Genomic DNA, 18,009 nt, shown 5'->3' with positions numbered 1-18,009 from the left:
AGCACCGATACTCCTGATGAGTACCCGATATGTATGTAAATTTAGTCTTTGCCCAAACTGTAGTTGAGTTTTGGGGTTAATTGTGTGAAATTATGCTTTGGCATCAGTTTGGCTGGGCTGTATCAAGGTTCTGCCTGGTCATAGGTGAGGTTCGCACCTGTGAGTGGCATTAGAACACAGTCTGGTTGGATGCATTGGGTACCAATCTCTCTCGGAGCCAAACAGTGGGCGCGTTGGTTCCGCTGTGTATTCTGGAAAAGGGTACTTAAGGTGATGAAGTCATGTGGTTCTGGGTTCCGGTCCAGAAGTTGTTGCTGACTCCATGGTCCTGGTCCTCCTGACCAGCTCCCAGAGGCCCTCATGGCCTGGGGTGCGGATCCATTAATTTCCGAGCCTTGGAACTGGCTAGTCTGAGGCACAGTAACTGGAAGGAGGATTCTAAGGTGTCCCGGTGCCTTCTCGGGTTTGGAGAGGCCCAGCAACTCGACAAGCAACCAGGGGAGGACCCTTCAGTAAGAGGGCCACGCACGAGGCTGGCTGCTCGTTAAGAGCCTGGAAGCTGAACTGTTAAGGACAATAATGGAATTCGCATTTCTTACAGTATCGCCGGACCGGCTGCAAGATTCTGGTACAGTAAGAAAGTTCCTATCTCTATCCTTCCGTTTGCAACTAAATTTTCAACCAAATCTGTGGCAGAGACTTTGCTAAGCTAAAATTACTTGTTGGCTGCTAGTATCCATAAACAAGGATCTATCCGACAGTTAAAGAACCCAGTTGCGAGTGGCTATTCCCTGGATTATGTACAGAGAGACTTTTATTGAAGTCAGCAGCTCCAAAGTACCTGAGCTATACTTAATCCTTATACCCTCCATTCCCAACTAAGAGACTGAGTTCTGTTTAACCGTTTTATGCAAATAAAAACCCAAAAAAGGAATTCAAGTGTGGTCTCTGCAGTTACTGGGCCATCAACCCTGGGAACCTCTAGACAAGAATGACGAGTTATGAGCTGGAGGAGGTAATCGATAAGCCCAGGAATCAATCAAAACGACACTGAGCTAAGGATCTATATGCAAAAAACGTGCTTATGGAAAAGCTAATAGCACCCCCAATATTGCAGTGGTCTTCAAACTATGGCCCAGAGGGCAGATCAGACCCTTTGTATGGGGCATAGTTGCTCCCCACTGACACCAATGAAGGAGCACAATTCCTCCCAATGACACCAAAAAATGGGGCAGAATTCATCCCACTGACAATAAAGATGGGGCATTGTTTTTTTTTCCTACTGATGTCAGGACCTTGCCTACTCCCAATGGACACAGTCCAACACCCCTAAAGTCTGAAGGATATTAAACTGGCCCTTTCTATGGAAAGTTTGGAGACCCCTGAAGTATAGGATACTATATTATACTATAACATAATGTTGCACTATTTCAGGAAGCATATATCACCAGACCATTCATAACCAAAATGTGGTGAAAATGTAGTGAAAATGTAATGAAAATGTAGTGAAAACAAGCATAAGAATAAAAAAAAATGTCAGTGCTGATTAGATAAAAAAAAGTGCTTCTCCTAAAAGACAAATATCCTCGGTGAACCAGCAATCTTAGATCTCCATGATAAAATAATGTAGCATGATCTCACATGGCTTTTCACCGATATAAAACTTTGTGTCCTTCACTTATTAACACTCTGATGCTGTGTACACACGACTGAACTTTTCAACAGCAAAAAATCGATCGTGTGTGGGCTTCATTGGATCTTTGCTGTCTAAAAATCAGATGGACTTTAGATTTAGAACATGTTTCAAATCTTTCTGCCGCACTCGAGTCCGGTCGAAAAATTAGTTTGTCTGTATGCTAGTCCGACGGATGAAAACCAACGCTAGGGCAGCTATTGGCTACTGGCTATGAACTTCCTTGTTCTGGTCCGGTCGTACGTCATCACTTTCAAATCCATCGGAATTTGGTGTGCTTGTGTGTGGCCAAGTCCATTCATTCGGGAAGTCTGTCGGAACTCCGTCGAAAGTCCATCAGGAAGACCGCTGGACCTAGTCCGCCGAAAAGTCCAATTGTGTGTACGTGGCATGAGGCTTACAAGAGGGTATGTGACTCTGGTTGAAAAATCTGGCAATACTTAATTGGAATAATAAACTCACATCACCATCTCTCCTCCAGATCCGAGGCAACATAGATGGAAGTATAAAAAAAGGGCAAACAAACTCAACATAGTATAAAATCCGGATGTATCAGCTTTATTAAAAAGGTTAGAAACATTTACATACTGTATATGGACTGTATACAGCATCCTATATAAAAACTACAACTCCCGGAATTCCAAGCATCTAAACGTGCATGCTCGGTGACATCCCAATCTCCAGCTCCAACGCATTTCGTCACATATGACGTCATCGTAGGCATGGAGATTGTTGGCTCACCATTGATGTTTTTCTTGTATGAGAAGCAAATTTGCAATTAGATCTGAACTGAGTTTTTTAATTTGTATGTTTTATTTCACTTTTATTTTGCTTATGAACAATCTGGTAATTTATACTTACATGAGTAATATATATAGTGCAGAAATATGAAAAACATTGCCCCTGCAATAGTTTTTTATTTTCATAATTTTTACACAATTTAGATGTTTTTTTTTATATGTATCTCATTTGTTTTTAAAGCAGTTAAATAATAAAAACAAAACTCACACAAGACATTCATCGTATATTTCCTGCTCACAGGGCTTGTTTTGACCTTCATATACTTTGTCTGACAGTGTACAGTGAGCCCATGGTGACTGACGGATGCCCTGATTATTTGGGTAGATACAAACTGCCAGATGCCATTTTCAAGGTCCACTGCCTTTGGTGAGATCTCTCCCAGTACTTTATTCCAAACTAAGGATGGTGGTCTCATATTACATGTATAGTTTGTCATACAGGTCATTATCAATGTGTCTCCTTCCATGATATTCTCAGAATTGACTTGTAGCTCAGGGGCTCCTGCCATATCTGTGAGCAGAAAAATTATATAATTAAAGTACATTTAAAGAAAAATTAAGAAAAAAAAAATATTGTATTTCTGATTTTATATGTGGTGACTGCATTTGTTTTTTAATTTTACGTGTTTGCTTTCCTTTATTTTCATCTTATTATTCTGCCAGTGGCACACTTCATGTATCTAGTGTATAGCTGTCTTGTCACCCTAGAATTGAACGTTTTTCTTCTACTCTCCTTAAAGAGGGATTCCACCTAAAAAAAAAATATTAAAAGCCAGCAGCTATAAATACTACAGCTGCTGACTTTTAATAAATGGACACTCACCTGTCCCGGGTTCCAGCGATGCCGGCAGCCGAGGCCGATCGATCTCTCGGCTCTCGGCTGCTGCAGTCACCATTCTAGGTGAGGGAATCAGGAAGTGAAGCGAATCGGCTTCACTTCCCGGTTCCCTACTGCGCATGCGCGAGTCGCGCAGTGCAATAGGAATTCTCCGCGCTGTCATTGGGACCCTTGTGTGTCACAGCAGACAGCGCGGCAGGGCAGGAAATGACATAGACTCCCACGGGAGTCTATGCCCGGAAGTGGGTGTAAATACCTGTCTTTGACAGGTATCTCCACCCCCCTCCCCCCTGTAAGGTGCCAATTGTGACACCGGAGGGGGGGAGGGTTCCGATCAGCGGAAGTTCCACTTTAGGGTGGAACCCCGCTTTAAAGAGTAAGTAAACCCTGATGGGTTTACTTCCTCTTTGTCTTCCTGCAAAGGTAAAGCATAATGGGCTACTATGCATCGCATAGTAGCCCATTATGTGCAACTTACCTGACACAGGAGCCAGCGAAGTCACCGATGTCCCCCGTAGCACGGAGCGTCCATCTTCTTCCGGGTATTGCTGTTCCCGGCCACTCACAGCACCGGAGCAGCGATGATGTCACTCTCGTGCATGCGCACGGGAGCTGCCACTAATGGCATATCGCTGCTAGCAGTGGCATGCCCAGTGTGCCTGCGTCTACGGTGCATGCGCCGTAGACAGCGCTGCCTGTCTTTTTGTAAATATCTCCTAAACCGTGTAGGTTTAGGAGTTATTTTTTGGACCTACTGGTAAGTCTTAATCTAGGCTTACCTGTGGGTCAAAGTGGTTTGTAAGGGTTTACAACCACTTTAACACAGGGTGATGTGTTATGTAGTTCACAGAGAAAACTGAGAGCAATGTTAACTATTAAAAGTCAGTAGAGACAGAGAGCACAGAAGACTCACTGAATTTTTGGCAGGATCAACGGGTATATTTTATACACTTATCAAACAGATATAACAAAGTATTTTCAATCACATGTTTAACTGACCAAAATGGAGCACACAAGAAAAGTTTCCACACAGTTTCTGTCGCCTTTGGCCCCCAGCCTCCTAAGTAGCTCTAGCTCAGCCAACCCTTCGCTTCAGACCTGGAGCAGTAGCCCCTTTATGTTTTTAAAAAGGCAAGTCATTAATGATACAATTTTCTTTCCTTCCAACAGGAGTGGAAGGAAAGAAAATTGCTTGGTTCTCTTATCAACACACAAATGAGGGAATCCCTCCCACTGTGCTATTGTGATCTGCTGGTGGGGAGTCTTCCCCGATGGCAGAACACAATAATCACCGCTAGCAGCTATATGCTATACATCTGACATGCTGGTTGTATTGAAGTTGATCAATTGGATTGACTTCAGTACAACCAGGGCTCAAGTCCTGCGGGAACGCATGGGAACGGAGTTCCTGTACTTTTCCCACATCAGGAACTCAGTTCCCGTTAGCAGCCGTGTCCTGCAAGACTTTGAAGTATGCAAGCTGTGTGGCAGGTGCTAAATCAGCAGCTGCCTACACAGCTCACAATAGTAGCAGGGGTGGACTGACCATTCAGGCATTGCCAGTAGGGGGCCCCATGACACCTTCCTCTTCGATCTACCTGTCAATCATAGCTAATTGATGGGTATATCAGGTCCCTGCTGCTAAGAGATTGTATTTAGTCAGACCTCTCATGATGCGCTCCTCCCCGTCGCTGAGGGAAGAACATCAGTTTGGGGTGGTAAGTTGGGCACAATACCTGGCAAAGTTTAATGCCAGGAGGGAAGTTTATGTGGAAATATGTGAAGGGTTGGAATAGCAGTGAGTGTGTGTTGGAGCCCTGCAGAGTTTGTAGCCTGCCAAGCTAACATACATCTCCTAAGCAGGAACACATCACTATCTCCCCAAGCATTCTGTCCAGATAATGTGCAGTTCATTTATGACCTTTCCTTTTAACCCTGTGTTATCCAAACTCTGTTCAATGAAAAGTGTAAACTCGCCACATAAACACTCTATATACAAAATAACATTCCCCAATAAAGATCAGAACATGATGTTCACATTTGCATGGAAGCACAATTGAATGAATGCTGATTATTCAGAGAATTACCGTTTATGTTTATTGAGCATTGTTTTTTTTGTTTTTGTTTTTTTATGTACTAACAGATAAGCTTTACACACACAATACGAAAATTGGATGAAAAATACCACTTTTGAAGTGTTCATGCATATGAGCGTATCATTTTTTTATTTATTTTTTGGTGGGGGAGTGGATCTTGGGTGGGAGTTCCCACACTTTTTTCCCTAGGACTTGACCCCTGGATAAGCAGGACAGAGGACAGGAGTCAGTAGGGCAGGATACAGGGGTCAGCGGGACAGAGGACATGAGTCAGTAGAGCAGGGTACAGAGATCAGTAGGACAGAGGACAGGAGTCAGTAGGGCAGGATACAGGGGTCAGCGGGACAGAGGACATGAGTCAGTAGAGCAGGGTACAGAGATCAGTAGGACGGAGGACAGGAGTCAGTAGAGCAGGGTACAGAGATCAGTAGGACGGAGGACAGGAGTCAGTAGGGCCGGATACAGGGGTCAGCGGGACAGAGGACAGGAGTCAGTAGAGCAGGGTACAGAGATCAGTAGGATGGAGGACAGGAGTCAGTAGGGCCGGATACAGGGGTCAGCGGGACAGAGGACAGGAGTCAGTAGAGCAGGGTACAGGTTGTCAAATTCCACCCCCAAACCATCTTCCTCTTAATCCAAATCCTTCCACCCTCTCCTAGCACAAATTACCACCCCCCTATTCCTCCTCCTAGCAAGAATATCCTCCCCAAATTAATCTTCCCTCTGCAAATAGCCCCTCCTCCACAAACTTCTTCCCCTCCTTAGACCAGTGCTCCTCCATACAGCACATGACATGGGCTGGATCCATAGATCAGATTGTACAATGTATGATTACCACCCCAATATTCACATTTCCTGCCGCTGGAAGATGAGCAGCTTTTGGAGGACACAGGGAGGCAATAATCATAATGTGTACAGTGCAATCTATGGATCTGGAGCCACCTGCCATATGGAGGATCACTGGAATGACAGAAGTGGGAGAGCACAGCCGCTGTCACTTCTCTCAGCAGCCCGGTATGCTTTCAGTGGGGGGTTGGCCTGGAGGGGCACAGGTAAAATCTGGAGGGAAGGCATGGGAGGCAGCCCACTGGGGGGCAGTCCACCCAGGCTGCCCACTCTACCACTACAGATTCAAGCATGACATGACTCCTCCCCACCTACCGCATCCTGTCTGTATGACAGCCGAGGAGGAGGAGCTGCAAACCACGTGTGTATGTATGTGGCAGCCGGCATGTCTCACTGCCAGCTGCCTGTCACATATACACAGGACTGGGGGACCCGAGACACAAGCCACAGGTTAGGTGTTGATGCCCACTCTAGTGTGTGCTTGCGGGCAAGCCACTGGAGCCAAGTGCTGAAACTTGTTCCAGCACTTGGCACCACTCTGGGACAAAGCCCTGAATCGTCGGTTATGGTGTGGGGTTGTTTTTCAGGGGTTGGGCTTGGCCCCTTAGTTCCAGTGAAGGGAATTCTTAAGGCGTCAGCATACCAAGACATTTTGGACAATTTCATGCTCCCAACTTTGTGGGAACAGTTTGGGGATGGCGCCTTCCTGTTCCAACATGACTGCAAACACCAGTGCATAAACCAAAGTCCATAAAGACATGGATGAGCGAGTTTGGGGTGGAGGAAGTTGACTGGCCTACACAGAATCCTGACCCCCAACCAGATAGAACACCTTTGAGATGAATTAGAATGGAGACTGCGAGCAAGGCCTTCTCGTCCAACATCAGTGCCTGACCTCACAAATGCGCTTCTAGAAGAATGGTCAAACATTCCCATAGACACATTACTAAACCTTGTGGACGGCCTTCCCAGAAGAGTTGAAGCTGTTATAGCTGCAAAGGGTGGGGCAACAATATGAATTTGTTCTACTTCGGAATGCATTGGCCGTGCATATACATGTGGACACACGCATAAATACACATGAATGCATACAAAACAAACGCCTGAAATTACGTCCATAAAAGCAGATGTTCAAACATCCGTACCGCGTGCAAGAGGCCTTAGAATCATGTAAACATCTCTGTGCAGATATTCTGGAAACACAATTTTGATTTATATTGCAAACTTTTGGATATTTCTATCCATGCATCACCTGCGGTAGCCCTCCTATCCATGATTCCTAGACCCCTTAAAGTGGTTGTAAAGGCACAAGCTTTTTTTTTATCTTCATGCATTCTGTGCATGAAGATAAAAAACCTGTGGGCAGCAGCCCCCCTGATACATACCTGAGCCCCCTCTCGAATCAGCGATATCCAGGAAAGCCTTGCCTCTCCGGGGACTCGCACTTCTGATTGGCTTTTGACAACCGCAGGAGTCATTGTATTATGCTGCTGTCAATCACAGCAAGTGATCCAATCAGGAGATGGAGAGGTCAGGGCCGAGCTTCAGCTCTGTGTTTGAACGGAATGGATCGGGAGCGTGCCTTATTGAGTGCCCCCACAACAATCTGCTTGCTGTGGGGGCACCTGGCAGAAGGGAGGAGCCAGGAGCTCCAGCAAGGGATGCAAGAAGAGGAGGATCTGGGCTACTCTGTGCAAGACCACTGCACAGAGCAGGTAAGTATAACGTTCTTAAAGCGGGAGTCCGCCGGGAGTTCCGCCGTTTTTTTTTTTTTTTTAAAGCCAGCAGCTACAAATACTGCAGCTGCTGACTTTTAAAATAAGGACACTTACCCACCCAGCACGCCCGCGATGTAGGCACCCGAAGCCGATCTCTCGATCGTCTCTCGGGTGCTGCTGCCGCCATCTTGGGTATGGGAATCAGGAAGTGGAGCCTTTCGGCTTCATTTCCCGGTTCCCTACTGCGCATGCGCGAGTCTCGCTGCGCAATAAGGATGGTCCCGCTGCCTCTAGGATCTGTGTGTTTCCCAGCAGGCAGCGGGGGACTTTCGGAAAGGGGCGTAGATTCTGCAGAATCTACGCCCTTTTCCGCAGTTAGCTATGTCGGAAGTGGGTGCAGATACCTGTACTGTACAGGTACCTGCACCCCCCTCCCCCCTGAAAGGTGCCAATTGTGGCGTCGGAGGGGGGGAGGATTCCAATGAGTGGAAGGTCCACTTTAGGGTGGACCTCCGCTTTAATATCGATTTAAGATGGTAAAAAAAAAACGTATTAAATGGGGGGGTAATTAATGCACAAAACCACAATGTGAATATAAATGGAAAGAAGCTGCCAATATAAATAAGTGATCTCACACAACGCAAAACAGAAAAAAATAATTAATATTCGATGCTAACTAACCTGTGAAACAATATGATAATATAAAATATATATATCAAAAACAATCGATGAATAAACACAATTAGTGAGTAATAAATAATAAAAATAGCAGCTGAATGGTAAAGTGTCAAGAAATAAACAAATCTTCAAAAGTGCAATAATAAATAACCCTGCTTCATTGAAACATTCACCAAAAGTGCAATATAAGTGCATTAGTGATGACATAGCTAAAAAATATATCCAGTGAATGTCCAAAAAATTCCAATACAGCGCACTTAAAATTGAACAAAACATCCACTGAACCATATACCGTATATACTCGAGTATAAGCCGAGATTTTCAGCCTCTTTTTTGAGGCTGAAAGTGCCCCCCTCGGCTTATACTCGAGTCACCGCTGTCTGACTGCCCGAACAGCGTGTCGAGCAGACAGACAGCGGCCATTCTACCTTTCAAAAGCCGCGCCTCCGCCTCCGCCTCCGCCTCCGCCTGTGATAGGCGGAACACTCAATTTCCCAGCAGTCAGTGTTCCGCCTATCACGGACATCGTCCGTGATAGGCGGAACACTGACTGCTGGGAAATTGAGTGTTCCGCCTATCACAGGCGGAGGCGGAGGCGCGGCTTTTGAACAGGGGAATGGCCGCCAGGGCGCCGACGAAGAGCGGCGATCCTGGCATGGGACGACACGGAGGCTCGGGACGGGACGACACGGAGGCTCGGGACGGGACGACACGGAGGCTCGGGACGGGACGACACGGAGGCTCGGGACGGGACCGGACGGAGGCTCGGGACACAGGTAGGCTGGACACACAAGGCTGCACGGACACACACACACACACACACACACACACACACACACACACGGATGGATGGATGGACACACACACACACACAGGGATGGATGGATGGATGGACACACACACACACACACAGGGATGGATGGATGGATGGACACACACACACACACACACACACACACAGGGATGGATGGATGGATGGACGCACACACACACACACAGGGATGGATGGATGGACACACACACAGGGATGGATGGATGGACACACACACAGGGATGGATGGATGGACACACACACAGGGATGGACGGACACACAGGGATGGACGGACACAGAGGGATGGACGGACACACACAGGGATGGACAGGCATATCTCACCCTCGGCTTATACACGAGTCAATAGGTTTCCCAGTTTTTTGGGGGTAAATTGGGGGCCTCGGCTTATACTCGGGTCGGCCTATACTCGAGTATATACGGTAGTAGAAATCCCAAACAGCAGGGATCAGAACTCCTTACTGCAGTCCATATGTGAAAAAAAGGGCAAGTGCAACAAACGATCGATATGAAAAAAGAGGACAATGTCTATTCCATCCAATCACAATCCGAAGTGCCCCCCCCCCTGTTTCCCCCAGCCTCTCACCTCTAGCAGCGCCCCCCACGGGCCAAGTTGAGCTTGGATCGGCAAACAGTGCAGACTTCCTCAAATGATCGACCTCCAATGGTCACCTCTACGGACAGTGGCGTAACTAGAACCTTCAGGGCCCCGATGCAAGAAACCATGAAGGGCCCCCCTGAACCCCAGCCAGGGCCCTTCCCTCCGAGTCCGGTGGTGGAACTCCAGGGCGTGGTCACAGGTATGACCTTTGTGAGCCCTGTAGTTCCACCACTGGTATCAGTAGTTTTTTTTTTTATTCTTTTTTTTTTTTTCATTTTTAGGTGTCCCATTGGGGGACTGTCCCTAGGCAGGAAGGGGTCCCCGTCCCCAGAAGAGATGATGTCTTTTTCTCCAGGGCAGATGAAGTTACTGCCCCCAGGGGAGGTGGGGGTCCCTGTCCCCACGTGAGAAGGGGCCCCTGTCCCCAGGGGGAGATGGAGGGGGTATGTAATGGTGTGTGGGGGATGGGGTCCTCTCAATCACCATGACCAAGCTGTAGGCCGCGCACTCATCCATGTTGGCCTGGGCTCCATCCAGTGTGCTGGATGGGGGATCAGCATATCTCCCAGAAAGACCTTTCATCATCTGTGTATGACGGGGGAGGAGGGGGGCTGGCAGACAAGCCTGCAGTGTCCTCCGGGGAGCCGGCTCTAATAGGGCTGCAGTTCATCTGTGTGCTTAAAGTTTGTTTACCAGGGAGAAGTATGCAGTGCAGTGTGGGCCGGACTCGGGGTGGGCGGGACTCTGGCTGGGGAGAACAGACATCGGACTGAGCGGCAATGCATGGAGCAGGAGAGGGGTACTCTGATGAGCCGGCCGAGGACACAGGTCATGCGGGTAATGCACAACTAAAGAGCAGCCATATGTAGAGGGGGCTGCATGGGCCCCCTGCATTACAGGGCCCGGTTGCGGTCACAACTGCTGCACCCCCTATAGTTACGCCCCTGTCTACGGAACACACGGTATCCAGCGGACAGCTTCAATCTCTGATCTCCAGACTCAGCGGTTGTAGTGAGGGTATGTGTAGTAAAAGAGAAAGGTGGCTCCAATTGTGTAGTATTTTCAATACATTTATTTAATCCAGCACATGTAGTAACTTACATTTAAAAAACACGAAACTCAGCAATCAGAACGAATACTTCCGGTCTCGGCCACTGTGGGGACACTCATATTTTAGTGTTAGGACCACAGATACCAGGGTGCCGTGACGTGGCTCTGTGGCTCACGCATGCGTTTGCAAGTGCGTGCGGATTAAACCCCTGTTTTTAACGCATACTGTTAGTACTTGTACACACGGTTGGACATTTCTACAACCAAATCCGTCGGATTTTGTCCATCGGATTTTGTCCGTCGGATCTTGTCCGAAACTGTTGCATACACACGGTCGGACAAAGTTGGCGAAAAATCCGATCTTTCAGAACGTGATGACTTAATTTCGTTACGACGGGACTACGTTCAGGCTAGCAGCCAATAGCTTTGATGTAAGAATTTGATCTGAGCATGCGTGGCACTTTGTCCGATCGAAATTCTCTACACATGATCGGAGTATGTCCGATCGGACCATGCGTGGCACTTTGTCCGATCGAAATTCTCTACACATGATCGGAGTATGTCCGATCGGACCAGTTTGTTGGGAAATATTTCCAGCAAGTTTGAAAATTTGGTCCGACGGATATTCCGACGGAAACAGTCCGATGCATACCACACACAGTCGGATTATCCGACAACGCGGTCCGATAGGACACATTCCGACGGATTCTCCGACTGTGTGTACAAGGGCTTTGACAGGTTCATTCGGTTGTCTGGGAGCTGGTGGTAAGTAGGCTTTGGATTTTTCCTGGTCATTCCCCAGGCCTTTGTTGTTAACTCCCTGTAACCAAGCCCCCATTAACCCCTGTCATGCCGGCTTTGTTGATTGCCTTTGGTAATACCCCGGGCCTCTCTTTCTTACTGCAGCCAGAGCAGTTATTCCACGTTGCTGGAAATTATTCTCTGGACCCTCTTTTGGGGAATAGACAATTAAATTAGACTCCATTAGAGAATTGGAATGGCACCTGGCACGGGAATTGGAAAAAGAGGAACAGTTCTTCTACAATTGGACTGCCTGGTTGAAGTTTCAAATTTCCCCTGATTGTCTGACTTGGGCTAAAACGGACCCTGACACTGCTCTCTCTCAGCCATGATGGAGTGTCTCTGTTATTTTTGTGTCCTTGCTACCCTCTATTGCCCTCCCTAGACCTTTCCCCTTTCCCCCCATGCTACTTCTCCCTTCCTCCATATTTTCCCTACACACATAGATGTGTCCCCCACCACAATTGTGAAATATATGACTACCTAACTTTTCACTAGATTACCGGACCTTTTTTTCTTTTTATACACTAGTTTGGTAAGGTATAGCCTTAATAATCATTAGATATACACCGTATCTGGAACTGCTTTTTAAAATGGAACTTCTTTGTTTATTGTAAACTTAAAGGGTTTTTTACCCCAACACTTCATATTCCTGATTTGTGCCTGCTGTACCATGTATTTGTATAAGAAAGTATCCTGTTTGGATTGTTTTCTTTATGTAAAATCCCTGGTGTTCCTGCCAGTCCTTCTGTTTTCTTATTAAAAACTGACCACACTAAGCAGGAGAACACACTGGGGGGTTATTTACAAAAGGCAAATCCACTTCGCACTGCAAGTGCACTTAGAAGTGCAGTCGCTGTAAATCTGAGGGGTAGATCTGAAATGAGTGGAAGCTCTGCTGATTTTAACATCCAATCATGTGCAAGATAAAATGCTGTTTTTTATTTTTCCTTGCATTTCCTCCTCGGATATACAGTGACTTTACTTCCAAGTGCACTTGCAGTGCAAAGTGGATTTTCCTTTAGTAAATAAACCCCCACTGTGGTCAGTGCTCTAGCTATGCTGGGAATTCAGCCTGCTGGAATTCAGAGAGAATGTGATCACTTATAAAAAGGAAAAACTTGGCATTTACAGTGCCTTGAAAAAGTATTCATACCCCTTGACATTTTCCACATTTTGTCACATGGCAACCAAAAACATAAATGTCTTTTATTATGATTTTATGTAATAAACCAACACAGTGTTGCACATAATTGTGAGGTGGAATGAAAATGATAAATAGTTTTCCAATTTTTTTTTTACAAATACATATCTGAAAAGTGTGGCGTGCATTTGTATTTAGCCCCTTTATTACGATACTCCTAACTAAAATCTAGTGGAATCAAATGCCTTCAGAAGTCACCTAATTAGTGTAGGAGGTCTCCAGAAAGCTCGGCCTACAGTCACTGCGGAGTGGAACAACTAAAGACTCTGTCTGTTACCTGATCACTGGAAGGACTTTGTGACCAGATCGGGAAGGATCCAGAAACACCTGTCGGAGCCATCAGATTCATCTACCCGACTGGCTAGAGGCAAGACTGAGTGCACCGGAGTGGAGCTGTTCCATTCTTCAGATCCAGTTTGGTGAGAGGGCTGCGGCCCACAGTTTTTCTGACACACCTTTATACACCTAGACATTTAACACAGTGTTGCTCGGACCTGGAGTCCCACGGAGGAGAACCTGATAAAAGACTGAGTTTAAGCAGGCCTCAAGCCTACCCTTCACTTTACTACCAATACTGTGTTATACAAAGCCAATTACACCGGAGACAGTTGCAGGTATATCACACTACAGGAACAGTTCTAATATTCTCCTTACGTTAACCCTTGTTGTTCCACTGTTGGATTACAATTATTACAACACAAATAGCTAGCAGAAGAAGGAAGATCAACGACTGCACTTCTCATTGCAAGGCCTTGCATCCATTTAAAGTGGGGGGAGCTCCCTAGTAATTGTGTTGTATTTCATTATCAACCCTACATTCCTGTAGTTACCAGCGTGTGCTGGAAGTGGGAAGGTGCCCAGAGTAATGTATATTCACCCTGAGCATTAGTCCCAATTGGAGACACATTCTCAGAGACCATCATAGACAACTGTAAATGTACAAACTGTTGTACATGTATATTGTGCTGTTACTCTATGTTGGTGTGATAGTACAAAGACTGTAAATACTACTACTTTATACACTGGTTTCAGTAAACATACGTTCTTGTTTAAGTGCCATTGGTGTGGAGTGTTGTTCCGTTTCCAGCAGGTGGAACATCGGATATCCAGGTAATAACTGCACATTGTGGGGTTATCCTTTACTATTAGCTTCACATCAACATCGCACCATAGCTGTGTCAAGGGGATTGAGCCAATTCAGTGGGTGTTTAATAGCAGAGTACAGGCCCAAACAAACTCAGCAGCTCCTTCAGGGGTCAGTGCTACATTAGTAAATAGAGTCCACCTGTGTGTAATTTCATCTCAGTATAAATACAGCTGTTCTGTGAAGCCCTCAGAGGGCCTTGAATACATCACCCCCACCGTGGAACATGGTGGTGGCAGCATCATGTGGGGATGCTTATCTTCAGCAGGGACAGGAAAGCTGGTCAGAGTTGATAGGAAGATGGATGGAGCCAAATACAGGGCAATCTTAGAAGAAAACCTGTTATACTGCATACACATGACCGGTTTTCCCCGTCGGAATAAACTCTGTCTACACAAGATCACACTAAAGTCCGATCGTCAAGAATGTGTACAATGGCACTATAAAAAGGAAGTTCAATAGCCAGTAGCCAATAGCCTCCGTCTCGTACTTGCTTCAGAGCATGTGTCGTTTTTGGTCCGTCGGAACAGCATACAGACGAGCGGTTTTCCCAATAGGAATTGGTTCCGTCAGAAATATTTAAAACATGTTCCATTTATAGGTCCATCAGAATTTTCGGAAAAAAAAGTCAGATGAGGCATACACACGATCGGAATATACGATGAAAAGCTTCCGTCTAACTTTTTCTGACGGACATTCCGCTCGTGTGTACGCGGCATTAGAGTCTGCAAAAGACTTAAAGTGGTTGTAAACCCTTACAAACCACTTTGACCTACAGGTAAGCCTAGATTAAGGCTTACCTGTAGGTCCAGGAAATATCTCCTAAACCTATATGGTTTAGGAGATATTTGCTCCGAAAACAGGCACCGCTGTCTACGGCGCATGCGCCGTAGACAGCGGCGCGCAGGCGCACTGAGCGCGGCATTCTCAACGACGGAGCTGCTGCGCGTGTCGGCTCCCGTGCGCATGCGCAGGAGTGACGTCATCGCGGCTTCGGCGAATGACAGCAGCGGAGCTGCAAGACCCCACCAAGAAGATGAATGCGGAGGACTACAGGGAACAGCGGCGACTTCGCTGGCTCCTGTGTCAGGTAAGTGACACATAATGGACTACTATGCGATGCATAGTGGTCCATTATGCTTTGCCTTTGCAGGGAATGAAAGAGGAAGTAAACTCATCAGGGTTTACTTCCTCTTTAAGACTGGGGTGGAGGTTCACCTTCCAGCAGGACAACGACCCAAAACATACAGACAGAGCTACAATGGAATGGTTTAGATTATTCATAGGTTAGAATGGCCTAGTCAAAGTCCAGACCTAAATCCACTTGAGAATCTGTAAAAGACTTGAAAATTGCTGTTCACGGATGTTCAACATCCAATCTGACAGAGCTTGAGCTATTTTGTAAAGAAGAATGGGCAAAAATGTCACTCTTTAGATGTGCAAAGCTGGTAGAGTCACCCCCAAAAAGACTTGTAGCTGTAATTGCAGTGAAAGGGGGTTATACAAAGTATTGACTCCGGGGGGCGCCATACAAATGTACACCACACTTTTCACATATTTATTTGTAAAAAAATGTTGAAAACCATTTATCGTTTTCCTTCCACTTCCCAATCATGTGCCACTTTGTGTTGGTCGATCACATAAAATCCCAATAAAATACATTTACGTTTTTGGTTGTAACATAACAAAATGTGGAAAATGTCAAGGGGTGTGAATACTTTTTCAAGGCGCTGTATAATGTATTTTTTATATCTACACACAAATGTTTTGCCTTTCATTTCTATTTTCAAGTAAATGAGTTGTTTTACAAGATCATTTACAATCACTTTAAGCCCTGTCTTTTCTACATCCGAAAACCTTAATAATACATTTTGATTGAAAACAATTTATACTCAAATAAAAAAATAAAACACACGAGTATATTACTGCACTCAAATGTAAAATTTTATTTTTGTTTTACTGCTCTGTACTCAACGCTGTATTGCTGATCTTTACAGTGTGCATTGTCCCATAGACCACAATGCATCTCATTGCAGATCAGTAAAAAAATTTTTTTTTACTCCCGTGTGCAACCAGCCTTAAAGTATTAAAATGTACTGTATGCATTTGGTCTCCACTGACATTTGTTTAAAGAGTTGTCAAGGGTTAACTGAAAAAAATAGTTTTAGGAATTTTTCAAAGGGAATGGAGGTTATCTCAATGTGCTCTGACTATTCCTATTCAATACTATGAGAGGGTGAAACCGATAACACCAAATTTAACACACCTGCTCCCCATTCACACCTGAGACCTTGTAACATTAACGAGTCACAAGACATCGGGGATAGAAAATGGCTAATTGGGCCCAATTTGGACATTTTCACTTAGGGGTGTACTCACTTTTGTTGCCAGCGGTTTAGACATTAATGGCTGTGTGCTGAGTTATTTTGAGGGGACCATAAATTTACACTGTAATATCAGCTGTACACTCGCTACTTTACACTGTAGCAAAGTGTGATTTTTTCAAGTTTGTCACATGAAAAGTTATAATAAAATATTTACAAAAATGTGAGGGGTGTACTCACTTTTGTGAGATAGTGTATGTATGGTGGGTGGTCAGCAATTGGTTAAAGTGGAGCACAGCTTTTAAAAATCTACAAGGATCCAAAACACCTCTTTGTATAATCAAAACAAATAAGCCGGTGGCACAGCATAAAATCCAATGCAAGTGAAGCTTTATTATTCCAGAAAAACAACAAAAATCCCATCCTCGAACCTCCTGTGGCCTGCATCACCTTAAACTGGGCTAATCTTCTTCTAATGTATTAGCAGGAGTTTGGCTTCAAATGGTTAGTGTATCTAAATCTCCTAGTCCATCTAACACTCTCCTTCCCAGGATTGACAATGCAGCTGTCCAAATGTGCCCCCCTGTGCTCCTTCATCCAGAGTAGGGGTGCTCTAATACAGGAAGTGTGTTACTGGCCAGATCACTAGGTTAAAACAAAGGGAGGAAAGCCTATCCAAAAATGATTGCAGCTACAACATCTAATGATTGGTAAGCTGCAATATATTACATTTTTTGTTTTGGGGTTTAATACAGTTTAAGTGAGCCAATACCCAGTTCATGCACACTAAAGTATATTAGATATTCTGAAAAAGCAGAACTTTAAAGGGATAAGTTCACCTTTCTGAACATCCATATTTACGGTATAACATGTAACATGTTCAAAATCTGCCCCCTCTTTCCCCCCCAATCCACCCCCCTCCTTGTGACAGCAAGCAGGGGATCTTCTCCCTGCGGGGGAGGGGGTGATCTTCGTGGTCTTTGAATTTCTTTCTTTTTATCTTTCTGTCAGCGAGCGCCACTTTTTCGTCATATCAGTTTCATGCTCTGGAGGAAGCATAAAGCGAACACAACGTTTTATTTTTTTATGTAGAAGTGGCTTCGTCTTGGTTGATTATCATCTTCATGCCCTGGAGGAAGTGTAAAGCCAAAATGACATTTTGGTTTCTCTATGTAGAAGTCACACTCTGGTGGAGTGGCCATGTCTAGGTCACACTCTGATGGAGTGGCCCCGTGTGGGGCGCACTCTGGTGGAGTGGCCTCGTCTGGGGTGCCCTCTGGTGTAGTGGCCTCGCCTGGGGCGCACTCTGGTGTAGTGTTCTCGCCTGGGGCGCACTCTGGTGTAGTGGCCTCGCCTGGGGCGCACTCTGGTGTAGTGGCCTCGCCT

General features: G+C 45.7%; 1 protein-coding gene across 1 annotated transcript in view; it reads right to left on the bottom strand.

Annotated features, from left to right (window-relative positions):
• The window catches only part of LOC143933635 (B-cell receptor CD22-like), a 53,225-nt gene that overhangs the window by 17,428 nt on the left and 17,788 nt on the right, over nucleotides 1-18,009 (bottom strand). The window contains exon 3 of the mRNA XM_077456587.1: nucleotides 2,702-3,004. Within this exon, the coding sequence (XP_077312713.1) occupies nucleotides 2,702-3,004 (303 nt within the window). The remainder of the gene's footprint in view (nucleotides 1-2,701; nucleotides 3,005-18,009) is intronic.

Source organism: Lithobates pipiens, unplaced genomic scaffold, assembly GCF_037356315.1.
Source record: "Lithobates pipiens isolate NorthernLeopardFrog02 unplaced genomic scaffold, aLitPip1_a1.2 Scaffold_27, whole genome shotgun sequence".
NCBI classification, from domain to species: domain Eukaryota; kingdom Metazoa; phylum Chordata; class Amphibia; order Anura; family Ranidae; genus Lithobates; species Lithobates pipiens.
Note: the sequence above shows the minus strand (reverse complement) of the source record. Positions and strands in the feature narration are given on the sequence as shown.